The sequence below is a fragment of the Lynx canadensis genome, chromosome A2, assembly GCF_007474595.2.
Source record: "Lynx canadensis isolate LIC74 chromosome A2, mLynCan4.pri.v2, whole genome shotgun sequence".
Lineage (NCBI taxonomy): Eukaryota > Metazoa > Chordata > Mammalia > Carnivora > Felidae > Lynx > Lynx canadensis.
Window position 1 is genome coordinate 59,334,342 of NC_044304.2, and position 16,368 is coordinate 59,350,709.

At 48.5% G+C, this 16,368-nt stretch overlaps 1 protein-coding gene across 3 annotated transcripts in view; it reads left to right on the forward strand.

Annotated features, from left to right (window-relative positions):
- ZXDC (ZXD family zinc finger C) overlaps window positions 1-16,368 on the forward strand; it is a 38,373-nt gene that overhangs the window by 18,521 nt on the left and 3,484 nt on the right. For all 3 annotated transcript variants that reach the window (XM_030307558.1, XM_030307556.1, XM_030307557.1), the window contains one exon: window positions 15,364-15,533. In XM_030307558.1, coding sequence (XP_030163418.1) covers window positions 15,364-15,533 — 170 coding nt within the window. The remainder of the gene's footprint in view (window positions 1-15,363; window positions 15,534-16,368) is intronic.

The window sequence follows — 16,368 nt, forward strand, 5'->3', positions numbered from 1 at the left end:
TGCGACCCGAGACCTCCACCATAAATCACGTCAGTACACTGTCTGAAGTGCCTGAGGGCTCCCAGGTAGACACACTTACCAGGCTGGACCTTCCAGGGACCTTGCGATTTCTTTTCAGGATCGAGAGGCAAAGGCCAGACTTGTCCTTGGGCAAGGTTAATCTGCTCCTGCGCTCATGCAAATATCCTGTTTCTCCTTAAGCCTCCCCTCATTCAGCACTTAAGGGTGGACTTTGTTACTGTGGTGTTCTAGTGGTGATTTTCTTTCTCCCTCATCCCTGTACTTCTCTAAGGGAAAGTGGTCTCTTCTCCCTCATTTATGTTTTGGTTACATTAGTGTGGACTCAGAGGTGTTTATTATCCTTTAGGTTATTGTGAGGAGTACTGGACGATAATCAGTATTATCAGTATTTATTTGCTGCTCAGATTGCTCCAGCTCTGGCTCCTGGCAGCTCTTTCAGTTGGATTCTTGTGCCCTTCCTTCCTTTTTTCTTTCTTTCTTTCTTTCTTTCTTTCTTTCTTTCTTTCTTTCTTTCTTTCTTTCTTTCTCTCTCTCTCTCTCTCTCTCTCTCTCTCTCTCTCTCTCTCTTTTTTTCTTTCTTTCTTTCTCTCATCTTTATTTTTGAGAGAGCGAGACAGAGACAGTGTGATCTTTATTTATTTTTGAGGGGGGCAGAGAGAGGGAGGCACAGAATCCAAAGCAGGCTCCAGGCTCCAAGCTGTCAGCACAGAGCCCGACCAGGGCTTGAATCCACGAACTGCAAGTTCATGACCTGAGCCGAAGTCGGACGCTTAACCCACTGAGCCGCCCAGGTGCCCCAGGATTCTTGTGCTGTTTCAACATGCCCTGTTTTTTTTTTTTTTTTTTCAGGGGCATTTCCCTAACTTGTGGCACCGTCTTGTATTTTCCCTGCCCCAGCCCAGTTTTCAGCCACTTCTCCTTTTATTGGAAAATGGTTTCAGAAACCAAGGTTAGGGCACTCTTTGTGGTTGTTGCTCATTGCTACATTGTGCCTAGGCCTTCCCAGCAGACAGGGCCAGGGAATATCTTCATGTACGTTAACCTGTGCTGGCTGAGGTTTGGACTTGGAATATTTTACCTTTTAAATGGTAATAAGATACATCTGTTCTATATTTCTTAACATGCCTAGTTAATATGTCAGTGCTTCTCAGTTAAATATATTCCTGTGAGTTCATGTCAGATGTTAGCCACTAAATAATTGTTTGGCACCAGATTTAGAGGGGGAAATGTGGGTTTGGGAGCTTTTTGGCTTTTAGGATTCAATGATTATTGTGTAATAAGTCTAAGAGATGTGGGCGCCTGGGTGGCTCAGTCGGTTGGGCGTCCAACTTCGGCTTAGGTCATGATCTCATGGTCCGTGAGTTCGAGCCCTCTGTCAGGCTCTGTGCTGACAGCTCAGAGCTTGGAATCTGTGTCAGATTCTGTGTCTCCCTCTCTCTCTGCCCCTCCTCTGCTCGTGCTCTGTCTCTCTCTGTCTCTCAAAAATAAATAAAGAAACAAAAAAATAATAAGTCTAAGAGAAGTTGCAGGGAAACAGGACTCAGTGGAGTTAAGCCATTTATTTTATTTATTTTTTTTTTTTAAATTTTTTTTTTCAACGTTTATTTATTTTTGGGACAGAGAGAGACAGAGCATGAACGGGGGAGGGGCAGAGAGAGAGGGAGACACAGAATCAGAAACAGGCTCCAGGCTCTGAGCCATCAGCCCAGAGCCTGACGCGGGGCTCGAACTCACGGACCGCGAGATCGTGACCTGGCTGAAGTCGGACGCTCAACCGACTGCGCCACCCAGGCGCCCCAAGTTAAGCCATTTAAACACCGTTGGGGGTCATTGTTGTCAGTGTAGTTAAGTGCAGAGTGTGCGTATTGATTCTTAGAAAATGTGCAATCTGAATGATTGGAAAAATAAGGTATAGGGTCTGAAATTCAAGACTATTCCCATTGGGTTGCTATTGTGTACAGAAAGTAAAATTGCGCCATTTTCTGTATCTTTAGTATGTGGTCCCCTGCCAAGTATAAAAATATAAAAAGTAAAGAGAAACTTTCATTCTTGAAGCTGATAGCAAAACAAACTTTTTTTTTAATGCAACCGACATCAGAACTACTAATGGATGTGTGTTTTTCTGGTCTCTGAGGTTGGGGAAAGGAAAGAATGTATAGCACTTAACGGAAGAGGCAGTAAACAGCAAAACCGTGTCTGTGGCAGTAAAAATGTAAATGCACGTGACTGCCCTAACATTTTTTTGGCAAGAGTCAAAAGGCGAAAATCTCTATCACGGGTTGTCTAGAGGTGGCACACCCTGGATGGGAATATTTAGGAAGCTTAAAATTAAGACCGGATAAAACAATCACAAAGCAGGGGTTAATCATAAATATCAGAAGCGTAGAATTCAAAGCAACTGGGGCAGAGAAGACTTTCCCTTTTGTTGGCTGCTGTTCACGTATGTAATCAACAGCAAGACTAAGATTTATAACATTTTTGTGAATATTTATATATGAATATAACAGCTATATGAGTAACCATTATGTGAATATTTATATGAAACTTATAATACCAAATAAGATAAAGTAAAAAGTGGTGGAAATCTAGAACTGGGTAAATGAAAACCTACCAATATTGGAAATGGGTAATTTAGCTCATTATTTGCAAATTAAGCATAAAACAATACACATATGAAAGATACTTACAATGGGGTTAATAAAGTTGATTTCGTAGGTCCTACTCCATAACCATGGGATATTTATCAAAATTAAACTGAACAAATTAGGAAAGCCGTAAAGTCTTTAGGGGAAAGAACCTAATTTGGTAGTACATGTTTTTGACCATAGTGTGGTAGAATAGAAAGTAAAAATTACTTGGAAAACAAAAGAAAACTTAATAAACTCTTTGGTTTAAAGACATGTAAGTAACTGCTTATAACATAAATGTGTAATTATGAGAAGTGTCCGATGTGGCTAGTTAGGAAATACAGTGGAGAAAATACCACATTCACAGTAGTGACAAAAATTCCGGAGCAACCAGGGGGAAATTTTGTGAGTGGGTAGGACATAAAGGAGGAGGAAGAGAAGAAGACAACAAAACTTGACTCAGAGAAAAGATGATGTTCTCAAATGTGGTGACTCCTTCCTTTTGATACATGTCCTTGCTGCCTGCCATGCAGGGACAGGTAAATAACATGGGCATCACTGCTTGCATTCTGATGTGGGAGTTGGGGGTGGGGGTGGAGTTGAGGGGAGTTTTGGATAAACAAAAACAGTAACTCAAACGGTAAATGTGAATAAAACAAGGAAAGGGGTCTGTGTTGGTTTGGAGTTTTCAAATAGGGTAGACGGAGGCCTCCACAGAGGAGGAGACCCTTGATGGAGGGGAGGAAGGGAAATAGCTGTGTGGGTAGATGTGGGCAAAGGGACAGCCCCTGCCAGCCTGAGGCTGGAGGGTGCTCTCAGTGGAAAGGCCTCTGTTGTCAGAGTGAGGAGGCTCACTTTACGGAAGTGATCAGAGAGCAGGTGGGAGGCCAGGCTGCTTGGGGCTGTGCTGGAACTTTGGCTTTTGCTCACAGTCAGATGGGGAAACATGAAGACATAATTAGAAAAGTGACACCTTTTTATTTATTTATTAAAAATCAATTTTTTAAATGTTTGTTTATATTTGAGATAGAGACAGAGTGTGAATGGGGAGGGGCAGAGAGAGAGGAAGACACAGAATCTGAAGTAAGCTCCAGGCTCGGAGCTGTCAGCACAGAGCCCGATGAGGGGCTCGAACCCACAAACTGTGAAATCATGACCTGAGCTGAAGTCAGATGCTTAACCGATTGAGCCACCCAGGTGCCTTCTGAAAGTGACATATTTTTAAAAGGATCATTCCAGCTGCTCTTTTGAAAGTAAACCCTAAGGTCAAGGGTCAAGGAGAGCAGGTAGGGGTTCCTTGCTGTCCCCAGCAGGGCAGATGGTGGCTGCTGGCAGGAAGAAGTGGGTAAATGCTGGAGCTGTCTTGATGGAGCCATCAAGATTTGCTAACAGCAGTGGAGTGCTCAAGAGAAAGCCACCTTTACAGCAGTCAGGCGGACACTTCCTGCAGGCTTTAACACAATTCTATCTGAAATTCCGCGGAGATTTCAGAGCACTTGTGTAGGAACCTAGGGGCAGAGGTCCCTGAGGACACGTGGGACACTGACCTGGAGGATGTGCCCTCTGCCTGGGGATGCCTCACAAGCTGCAGCCATGAAAACCGTGGTGGAGCCGTGGCCTTAGGCCAGGACACAGAGGGACGCACGTTGATAAACAGGCCTGTGGCCGTTCTTCTTTGTGCGCGTCAATATGGTTCTTCCAATTATGGCAAACGAGTGACGGCCTTTTGGGAAGAAACACTAAGGTTCCGTGCAGGATAAAGAACGAAGATGAGGGCTTTAAGGAATTTGAAAGGCATGGAAAGCTGTTCAGATAGCCAGTGCCTACTTTGTTCTCAGCTGTGTGCTTTCTGTGGTTCAGCTCGCGTTTGATCTTCACGGTAGCTCTCTAAGGTAGACACTTCTCAGCAGCCGGCCTCACGCCCGGGCCGCCACGCTGCTCTCCCTGGGGAGCACACTCCTCATGGGGCACAGATGCCCAGAGCAGAGCAGAGGCGCAGGCCTTGGAGATCCGCGGACGCGGAAAGGTTTTGAATGAACAGACACAGCATGAAATAATAAGAAAGATGAAAGCATCCTTAGGAAAAGGGGTAGGGGACCTGAGCAAGCGCTGTGCAGAAGGCGGCTGACACGAGGAGGCGTCCCCTTCGTCATCAGAGGGGTGTGCTCGGTACTCAGAGGCGAGGACACCCAGAGCCCACACGGGGGCGCGAGGAACGCGTTCCCGGGCTGTGCTGGGGAGAGCCTCACTGGGGATGCAGTGTGACATTTCTGGATGGTCATTTGATACTGTTTTCGAGAGCCAAAAGATCTGCGTAACATTCAATCATGAAATAACTATTTTGGGACTTTTCTCAGGGAAGTATCCAGGGATCTACGTAAGGGCCCACATGTCAGCTGCTGCTCAGTGTGGAGCTGTGTACTACTAAATATTTATAGCTCATAATTATTATGCCAGCAAAGCACACGTTGTGCATAGGTTTGGTAAGTCCGTGTTTGTAAGAAAAGCCGAGTGTGTCGTTGACAGACACATTTTGTGCATGTATTTGCATAGAAACACAAATGGTAGAGCAAACAAATATCCTTGCACGGATAGTGGTTTTTCTTGAGTGTTAAGATTATGGGTTTTTAAATCATTTTCACCATTTTTATTTTTTGTACTTGAAAATACATTGATTATGTAATTAATAAATATCGACCCCCAGTTTAAGTCGTGGGAAGTGGAACAGCTATTCTGCCAGGATGGAGCACACCAGTGGAGGCTTTGCGGGGGGGGGGGGGGGGTTCACACCTGGGGCACTTGGGCGAGCTCCCCAGCCGCTTTACCTGTAAACCGGTAAAGACATGGAGTCTGGAACTGGTCTCCCTTCCCAGAAGGGGGTGACGGAAGCAGTAAGGAACAGATGAGGGCCTGGCAGCACGGGGTGGGGCCCTCTGCGGCTCCTTCAGCACAGCCAGCTCGTCCCACATTGGAAGATGGGCTTGCGGGTGGACGGCCAGGTGAGATGCTGTGCTTGCTGCCACTGGTCAGTCTGTGCCACTGGAATGTTTGATTAATTGGGTTGGATTGAGCTCTGAAATTAAGTCAAAAATCTGTTTTTTAAAATACATGTACACACATTCCCCGCCCCCCCCCCCCCCCCACACACATTAAAGCAAAAATCTTTAGGCATCGGAGTCACTAGGCTCCTTCCATTTCTTCCCGCGCTGCCATGCTGAGAGCAGGAGAGCCACACTAAGGGAAGACGGGAGAAAGGCCCCAGCGCAGGCTGGCTGTTAACTGAGGACATGCCTCAGTTACAGCCTGTTTTCTAGAAGAGAATTCTGGGAACATTCACGCAGACACTGGACCTGCAAGAGTGGATTATGAACTTGAGCGTCATGAAGGCCCTCGGCAGGGTGGATGGGGAGTCTGGACTGCGGCTGGAGTAAATGCTCCCTGGTGCTGTGGGAGAATGTGTGTCAGGATCACTTGGGGCTGTTTTACACCCCGTAGGCTCCATGTAGGTGCCCAGGGTGGCCGGCGTGGCCCGTGATGGGGGAGCAAAGTGGATTGCAGACGGGGGGGGGGGGGGTATGGGGAGGGAGGCCACCTGGTCTTGTCCTTAGGATGATTTTGCTTCAGCTGTCCATGGTAGTACCCTCTGCACCGCTGACCTTCACCTACCTAGGGTTAGACCGTGCAGGTTAGCGTAAGCACAGCGTGTTTGAGCAGCTCTTCGGAGAGGGAGCCTCCTGGCAGTACACTTGTGGGCAGGGCCACGCCCATCCCTTGGGGCCCAGGTTCCGTTTGCTTCCTGGACTAGAGCGATGGTTTGAAGAGCTGGTATGGCCGGAGATCTGAAGCAGATAAAGGGGCTTGGGGGCAGCGGACTTCCTGTGGTGGTGATGGTGGTGGTGGTGGTGGTGGAGAAATGTGACCCCTGTCCCCGAATAGGCTGGGAGTTGAGGTGTCCTGCACCTGGAGGTGAGCTGGTGATGAGGCTCTTCTCAGTCCTGGTCGTACAGGCCTGCCCTCTACTGACTAGCTGCTGTCCCTTGTTTTGTTTCTGTTACCTTTACAGAGCGTGCCCTGTGCTGTTCCCTCCCCTTCTGTCTCCTTGGTAGACGCCTGCTCCCCCTGCGGGTGCTCCCACCTTGCTGTCAAGTGAGCATGGAAGTCTGACCCTGGCAGCCTGCCGAAAGCCCTCTCTGGCAGGTTCCTGATCCTTGTGAGGAGGGGCCTTCGTGCAGCATAGAAGATGTAATTGGCTTTGCCACACTTCGGAGAGCTGTGCTATATCCATGCCGCCATGTGCGGTGACTCGTGACAGCGCTAAGTGGCTAGGGATCGGAGCACCACCGTGGGGGTCAGGGATGGGGTTGAGGTCTGTTCCTCTGGTTGCAGTGGGTTTGGGCAGGTGTCTGACCCCTCAGCTGCAGCCTCCTCTGTTGCGAGGGACAGTACAGGACCTGCCTCTCCAGGTGGTTGTGTGGATTACCCGTGAGGATTCTTATGGTAAAGGATTCTAAGTAAAACACTTAGCCCAGTGCTGATTAGAGGACCCAGTGGTTAGTTCAGTAGCATGTATGTCTTGCTCATCACAGCATGTGCTTCTGTACATTCATTTAGTTTTTATTGGAGCAAAATAAGGAAAACAGTGGCAGGACTTCGTTTGTATGTGGCTCCAGTCCGCTGGCTTTTGGAGTTCAGCGGGCAGGGGTGGGAACCAGGCCCTGGGAGCCAAGGCCAGATGTGTGTGGTCTGGTGGTCCTGAACTCTGGATGGTACATGGAGGCGTATTCTGTCCCCAAATCCTGCCCCCGTTTCTCTGTCACCCTGGGAGCTCCTGGACAGCCTTTTCATGTGAACCATTAGAGTCCTCCTTTCCAGCTTGCCAGTTTGACCTTCACGACCTCAGGACTATCTTTCCTAGACTCCTAGCCTAGGTTGGCCAGCAGGAGCATTGGCAGGGGATTAGGTGGAGGGAGGAAGGAGGAACCGGGACCTTGTTCACGCTCTGCTTTGGTAGGAGTTTTATGACAATGGTTGTGTTTCCCCCGCAGTCCCAGTTCTTGCTGGGCAGCCCTTGATCCTGATATAGTTCTGGCTCCTGGGCACTGTCCCTCTTCTGGATTCTGAGGTGGTGGTGCCTACCTGCTGTGCCAACTTAGGTGGTTGCTCGTTAGTGTGCTGTCACTGGTGTACCCCATCGTCTGCGTGGAATCCCTCTGGGTGTTTTACCTAGAGTGTTCCTGGGCCCCTGATGGGCCCCTGACTAATCCTCTATGGACAGTTTCATAAGGGCTATGATGACTGCATTATGGCTGCTAGATTATCCCAAACCTTTTTCGAGATCTCTTGGTACTGGCCCTCTCAGTATTTCCGGGGTACGCTCTACTGCTTCATCGTTGCATTCTGATTGTAGCTTCATCTGTAGGTCCCTGGAAAACATACGTATGTGTGCTTAGGACACAGGCAGCAATCGTAAGCTTCATGGTGAGGATTGCCGTTACAGCCCAGTACCTAATGAAGTAAAGATCCAGGCAGTATTTGAAAGAACGGTAAACCATGAACAGATAGCTAATCACCGGCCACATTTCAAATAAGCGGCATTCAGTTAGCATACCCCAGAGCTACGCCTGACCGAGGCGTAACAGTTCATCGAAGCTCATATACCCAACATTGTTCTGATGTACTGCTCACAGCAACCCTATGAGATGTAAGCGCTGATGCTCCACTTTCTGGATGAAGAAGCTGAGGCACAGAGAGATTGACTTGACGGGGCTGCACAGCTGATGGATGGCCGCACCGGGGTGGGGCACCCAAGGCCGACTGGCTCCAGAACCTTCAGTCAGCCTGCTAGCTGTACTACACATAAGAGCGTTTCGTCTTCAGCGAGTGAAGTGGGTGTAGAACCCCTGAGTAAAATACCAGCCACTGAATTCCAGATGACTAGGGCTTGTGTAGGGTTCCACGTGGGTCACGGTTAGGCAGCTGTCAGTATGATTTGCCACATCAGAGAGCCAGAGGCAAACCGCATGATCTTCACTGATGCCAAACAAGGCAGTAGATAAAACTCATCATTGTTGATTTTCAAAAATCATAAACCTTTAGGAACTAAAAAGATTTCCCTAATAATGGAGAGCAAGTCAGAAAAACAGTCAACATTATTTTCAGTGGGGAACCTGTTCCCGTTATAATCAGAAGATGCAGCCACACCAGCGCTACAATAACATTGGACGTTTTTATGGAAACTTTAGAGAAAAATCAATAGGAAGATGTGATTGCCCATCAGTGATGATTATCAGGCTTAGAAAACCCAAGGGAATAGACTCAAATAATTACAAATAAGGGTAAACCAGTAGCTAATTGTATAAAAAATGTTTGCATATATCACATGAGTTGCTTTTCTATCAGAATAATTGGAAAAACAATACTGAAAAATAGATGTCACTCATAATGGCAATGAAAGTAATAAAGTATCAGAATTACTAGTGACAGATATGCTGCGCCTGGATAAGGGCCTGTTTACAGCTTACTGTGTACTTGGATGGAACACTCAATTCGTACTGTTAATTTACATTTTTTATTCATTTCCTTTAAAATCCCAAAGGAGCCTTTTATTTCTTATTTCAGTTTTTAAGTTTGTTCATTTTGAGGGGGTGGGAGCAGAGAGAGAATCCCAAAGCAGGCTCTGCGCTGTCCCTGATGTGGGGCTTAAACCCACAAACCGTGAGATCATGACCCGAGTCAAAACCAAGAGTTGAATACTTAACCAACTGAGCCACCCAGGTACCCCCAAAGGGACTTTTTATTACTTTTTTTTTTTAATGTTGATTTTTGAGAGTGAGTGACGGAGGAGCAGAGAGTGAGGGAGACAGAGGATCAGAAACGGGCTCTGCACTGACAACAGACAGCCTGACTCCGGGGCTTGAGGTCATGAACCCTGAGATCATGACCTGAGCTAAAGTTGGACGCTTAACCGACTGAGCCACCCAGGCGCCCCCAAAAGGAACTTTTTAAAAGAAAAAAAAATACCCGTCAGGTTTAAGTTCATTTGGAAGACTTACTTAGTTAAAATCTCCACACGGGCTTCGAAAAAGAATTGATGGGGCAGGGAGACCACTGTGCTGGAGGTGACCCAGGCCTGCTGAAGGGTGTCCGTGACGAAAGCCAGCCAGTGCTCTGGTGGAGAGCAAGGCCCCCAGACAAGTGGGGACAGCCGGAGCACAGACGTGCGGGCCCGTAAACTGAGGGTGCACGTTCCATCAGGGGTTCTGGTAATGTTGGTGTGCTCTTAGGGAAAAATCATGGATTTCTTAACGTATCTTCCCCGGCAGCTCCACCACCCAGGGAAAACCACTTCCAGCGTTTTGATGTTAAACATTTCCCTATGTGTCTAAACTATACCTGTTACTTGTTTTGAAGAAATGATACACGTGTATTTCTTACCTGCTTGTTGCTATTAAGCACGAACATTTTTTCTTGTGAATAAACATGTTCTTGTGGTACATCCTTTAACAGCCGCGTAGAACTAAACAACAGGAAGTGTGAAAGCATGAAGCCCCAGTGCCCGCCACCATACAGGGTATGTGATGGGTCTAGCCTCCCATCCTTAGGAGAATTGGGCAGTAGGCACTCAGATAGTTCACTGTGTTCTGTGGTTCAGTGAGGATGCCCAGCAGAGAAAGCCTGCATGAGCCCAAAGTTCATCATGCTCCCCGCTACACACCTGGTGGGGGGAAGGAGCCCTCTGAGCCAGCGGTGTGTAGGATAGGGAGCTGACCATCTCCATTGCACATCCCTCCTGGGGGTGAGGATGGCACGTGCTTGGGATGGCACTGGGTTCTGTAGCTGTTAGCCTAGGGGCATCTCCAGGAGATGTGTGGAGCACCTTGCCTGAGCCAGGCTCTGTGCTGCTGGTCTCACCTAATTCTGATGATGGCTCTGTGAGGTGAGGTGATGCTGCACCACAGTTCGCTGTGCACTCCAGCTCACCTGGCTATTTCATGCCCTAGCAGGATTCTCTTTTTAGGTCTACTTAACTAGAAACTTAATTGCCGGCTGGATTTCTCCTTCTCTCCTCTCCCGGCTCTTTCAAGTTATCTAGCACAAAACCAGTGTTTCGGATCAGTGTTGAGGTTATCGAAGCAAAATTCGTTCATTATGAAGATGACTTGCCCTTTAAAGGTTTCTGGATTTCCACTGTGAGAAAGGGATTCTTTAGTTTTTCTTGAGATCGGTTTATTAAGTTTATTAAGTCACGTTACACGTAGTGTCATGGCATCTTTACTAGTGAGGGCGGCCGCATGGCCATCATGGGGTTCCATGTGTTGGCTGTAAGCCTTCAAGCATCCGTGGATTGGTGGGCTTGCATAACTAACTCAGGCAATGTGTAATTCATTTTCAGCTGTTTTACATGTTGATGGCACATTACCAGATAGCACAGTGTATCATTTGGGGCCATGTACCCCAGCACCCTGTGCCGATGGCTCCAGCAGGTAAAGGTGTTTTTTCTCTTGAGCAGGGAGTCTAGAGGTCCAGCACTTGGGCGCTCAATGTGTGGGCTCAGGTTCCCTCTTATGGCCCACCTTCTTCCCTCGCAGCTTCCTCAGGGTGCTGATGGGAGCCCTTGGCCCGGCTCCAGGACCTTGGATGGATGAGAAGACTTGGAAGGGGAGGCAAGCATGGCTAGTTGGAAGGGAATCTGCTTTCAGATCGTCATCTTCCATTTGTAGTTTAAGACCGTGCATTTGGGTCTAGGACTTCTGCAGGCTCTCCTGTCCGCCTTTCCTTCATGACAGAGAGTCACGTCCCTCCACCAAGCTCCCTGTGGTGCAGCACCTTAGGGCCTACATAAAAGCTCTTCCAGAGCCCCAGACCCAGAACGCCTGAGAGTGCTGGCTTCGTGGAGGCATCGTGTGTGGATTAACTCACACAGGCGTCAAGACTGCCTTGAGGCACTCTTGCCAGCTTGGCATTTCTCGTGCATGGGTTCTGGTAGGGGGCCATGTTGAGAGGTTCTGCACCAAGATACAGTATAGAAGGGGCCGTGGGGGTGGGAGCTGCGTTCATTTAGAGCCCTCACCATTCCCACCTTTCTGCTCTTGTCCTAGCATGAAATGCTTTTAAGGAGGATCCCATGAAAGCAGCAGTGTTCAGATACGTAAGCCTGAGCGGTTCCTTTTAGCTGGTGACACTGCATCCCTAGGACGGACTATTAACCGGAGAAGGTGCTAGCGCCCTCCAGGTTAGACAGTGATTCTCATCTCAGTGTTTAACTGTGGCGTCTGTGGGACTACCAGATTCTTAGGCATTGGCTTGAAGGTACACACTGAAAAGAGAATGTATATGATTCCTTTTAGATGGAGTGTGTGCTAATAGAGTAGCTAAAACCAGTTTAGCTTACGTGTATCCTGAATATTCTCGTTATAGTCCATCTTATTTCCTGTTACAGAATCAATACCTCTTACATCCCTTTAACAAAAATACAATCATATTCTAGTTACTGGCTTGTTTTTCAGCAGGGAATACTATTGTCTTTCATGAGGTATAAAGGAAACATGTTAATGCTGTTGTCTGGGAAAATTAAGTGGGATCTATTTCTGATTCTGTTCTCAGCATTTTTACTTCATTTCCCCCTAGTTGCATGGCATACAGGCTAGCACATGTTTTGAAGAGATACGATGCTTTGATCATACTTCTTGCTTCATAGGTAAGATAGAGTGTGGCCTACGCACTTGTCATTGAATCATTGTGAAATAAATGAGGAGTGGCTCAGAATGACCTTTCTTTTATCTTATAGAGCTGGCTAGTAAGTATTAGATACACATATTTAAATCTTGCTTTTAAAAGTAGCTTAAAAAGGTACATTACTTGGTGCTTTCCTTCATAGTGATTTTCGTAACATCCCTTGATCCATGTTGCAATATGTTTGTTTGACCTGAAAAATGAAATCAGACCTTTTGTGAGAAACAGGCACCATCCTGACGGTGCACGCTGACCGTGGTGCTCGCACTCATTCGTGTAGTTGTCCTGAGCTGCCCAAAGGAGCTGAATTTGCAGCTGCAGGGTGCTATAATTGTGATGAAATTACATTTAAAGCACACAGGCATTTATCTGTAATATTTTTTTAATTGGCAAAAATGTATGTTGACCCCGTTTGAGTCTAGCAATGAGTAATACTTACACACAGCCACATGAGCCTCCTGGAAAACAGGCCGTCACACTGTTCTCGATACATCAGTACAATTTTATTTTTAACATTTCATAATTATCAGAGTTTCTAGTATGTTCTGTTATTTTGGTTGGGTTTGCATTACTAATTGCAATGGTGATGCAGGTTTTCAGATACTAGAAAGTATATTGAAATAAGTTTTTAAACTAAAATTTTATCTTTTTAAAGTTTATTCATTTATTTTGAGAGAGAGAGAGAGAGAGCGAGAGAGAGAATGCACACGAGCAGGGGAGGGGCAGAGAAAGAGAGAGAGAGAGAATCCCAGGCACTAACAGTGCAGAACCTGACACGAGACTTGAACTTATGAACCATGGGATCATGACCTGAGTCTAAATCGAGAGTCAGACACTCAACCTACTGAGCCACCCAGGCACCCCTAAAATTAATTTAATTTAGTTTAGTTTTAACAGAGAGAGTGTGAGCAGGGAGGGGGCAGAGGGAGAGAGAGAGAGAGACAGACAGAGACAGAGAATCTCAAGCAGGCTCCATGCTCAGTGCAGAACCCAACAATGCAGGGCTTGATCCCATGACCCTGGGATCATGACCTGAGCCAAAATCAAGAGTCCGACGCTCAACCAACTGAGCCAGCCAGGTGCCCCTAAAATTTTAATGTATGTACATATTTTTTATCTCAGGGAGATATGCTAGGGTCATTGAAGACTTCAAAGCAGAACAGGTAAAATTCCAGAGTGGAGTGGAATATCAAGCATGTTCAGGGAGAATAGGAAGTGACATGGAATTTCTTTACTGTTAAATCTTCGAAGAGCGAGTGGATCCCGCGCCTTAGCACCTCGCCTTGCTTCCTCACCCTTGTCCCAGCCTTGCTCTGCTGTCTGAAAGCACGCAGAGCAGTTAGGAGGAGCATGGAGAACAGCCAGAGCTAATCCAGCAGGAGGGATTGGGTTCCCCGAGGCAGAGAACCTGGCAGACGGAAACAAGAAGGAAGTACTCAGGGCTGTAATGGAACTGCGATTCCCTGCAGTGAAGGGGGGCACTAAATGTGCCCCCGGGGAAAACCGAGACTTGCCACAAAGATGAATCCCTCAGACACCCAGGAGGGAAAGAGCACGCCGTGGGCGGAAACACGCCGTGGGCGGAAACACACTGCGGCCTACAGCCCCCCCCCCCCCCCCCCGCCCCTGAGCTGAGTCTGTCAAGTGCTGAGGGTTAAGGAGACATCATCCTGGAGTTTCCTGCCAGTCCGGTGCGCTGGGTGTGCGGGAAACACCGCGAGGGTGATGGGCAGGATCAGGCAGGCAGCGGTGGGGTGCACACAGGTAGCACATAGCGCGGCTCCAGAGTTGGGCCCTCTAGGCTGGTTTTGGCATCAAGGTGAAAGGAAAACTCGCTGCCAACGGGGGTGGCCCGTCTTGTGTGCCAGAGTTGACCGTTCCCGTTTAAAATGGAAACTCAGAGTACGAGACCTAAAGGAAGAATGCAGCCTCTCATGTTTTTCCTCTTTTCCCATTAGGTCATTAGAAATTTTCATGAGGAAATGCTTTCTGGACGTTCAGCAAGTCCTTCGGTTTCACTTGTTCAGTTTCACTTGTTCCTTTTCATTTTATTAAATTCAACAGAAGCAAATGCTTTTACTAACATGAAGTTGTGCGATACTCATTGTAAAACTGTCTTACCGAAGCCATTCATGTACACGTGTCCAGGGCTGTCTGTACACAGCAATCAACAGCACCTAAAATTCCTTGGCGCTTACCGTGACCCAGGCACTGTTCTCAACTCGTATCACATACTTATTTAATCCTCCCAAAACTTTGAGGTAAGGAGTATTGTTCCCATGTCACAGGTAGGGAACACTGAGGCCGGAGCTTAGGTTTCTTGTCCAAGGTCAGGTACCAGAGTCTTTGGTGGAGCCAGGATTTGAATCCTGGCCACTGGTCTCTGGGGTTTCCCTGCTGCTCACAAGCCACATGGGTGTTAGAAAACCCCTTTCTGGGCATCCAGATCGTTTCTTCTTTGTACTTAAGTATTTTGAAAAGCGTGTTTTTATGAAATCAGTAAGGCGATGACTCGCAGAGGAAGCCGGACAGAAAACAGCTTAAAGGAGTTGGCAGCGATTGGGCACATGCTGTGGTGCCCGAGGGTGGGGTGTGACGGCCGCTTTCTTCCCTTCTCCGCTTCTGTGGTCCTGCTGCTCCGCACAGTGGTTGTGCGCCACGGTGTCGGGTCTCCTGTGTGCCTGCAGTGTTGGGGTTGCAGGGTAAGGAGGAGCCTCTGCACCCCCCCCCCCAAGAAATGGGCACTTGGGGTCTGATTGCTGCACGTCCAGGAGACGTGTGTAAGTTTGCTAAACTTTCTGATCATAATCTCGGCTCTTTTCGTCTCTTAACCCCGCCAACTCTCCCTGTTGACTCGTGTTAAGCCTGCAGAGCTGTGCACCGCGACAACGGGACCGTGTGGCCCCAGAGTGGGGCCCCCGTGAGGGCAGGGGCCTGCGCAGTCACACTGTATATTGCATGTGGCTGGTCTGTTTCATTTCAGGAGCCTCGGGGTCTGCTCAGAGGAAGACGAAAGGTGGCAAAGTCAGTCCTACTCACTTGCACGCAAGCCAGACCGGTTGGTTGTGTGGGAACCTTGTGGTACCCGGTGGAGGTCTGCCAGGACCCGCTCCAGCAGCCGGGATGCCGTGTGTTCAGGTCCAGTTATTGCAGGTAAGACCCAGCGAGCCAGGAGGACACTGGTCGCCAGGAGGACGCTGGCCGGGCGGGAGCCGGGGGCCAGGCTTCAGGCTGCATTCTCCCTGGGCCTGCAGCCGTCCAGTGCTCCTTCCTCTCAGGAACTGAGAGACTTCTAACCGCCTCTCGACTTCTAACCATCCCAAGCACTGGATGATCGCTCTGTCACCCCAGCTTCTCCTGTCCTCCTGTCCTGTCTCTCTGTACTTGTCTGAGCTTTCATCCTTACGAGGATCGACGCTTCAGTGCCCGCACTGCCCCCGTGCAGTCTGCGTGCCACACCTCACTTGGAGTTCTGTGAAGTGGGGGTGCCGTGCCCCACTCCTTCCTGAGGCCTCCTAGCAGCCATAAGGGCTGCCCGAGACTGGCCAGAGGACGCCTTGTGGTGCCTGACTCCTCACCCTCCCCTGCCTGCCCTTCCCCAGACCTCACTTGTCTTCTCAGTGGGGGGGCGGAAGGGGCTTCCTCAGGCAGCTTGGCGCCCCTGTGTGTGGGGGGTGCTCAGTGCGACGGAGGACGTAGCCTTTATGTTTAAGGTGCTTTCCCCTGGGAAAGCTGGCACCGTTGTAGAAAAGGCGCTCGTTGCAAAGGGAGGAGCTGCTGTTTGAGAGACACCCGATAGAAGGTGTGAGCTTTGAGGTGGAGAAAACTCACTTTTGATTCTCTGCCTTTCCCTCTCCAGCTAGTGTTGTCTGGGGCAAGCTACTTATGTACGCCGGGCCTCAGTTTTATTGTCTAAGAAGTGGGGATGATGGTGTTGACAGTGGCACCGGCACCAGGAGTTGAGTGGCGGGGCTGTGGGCCAGGCATG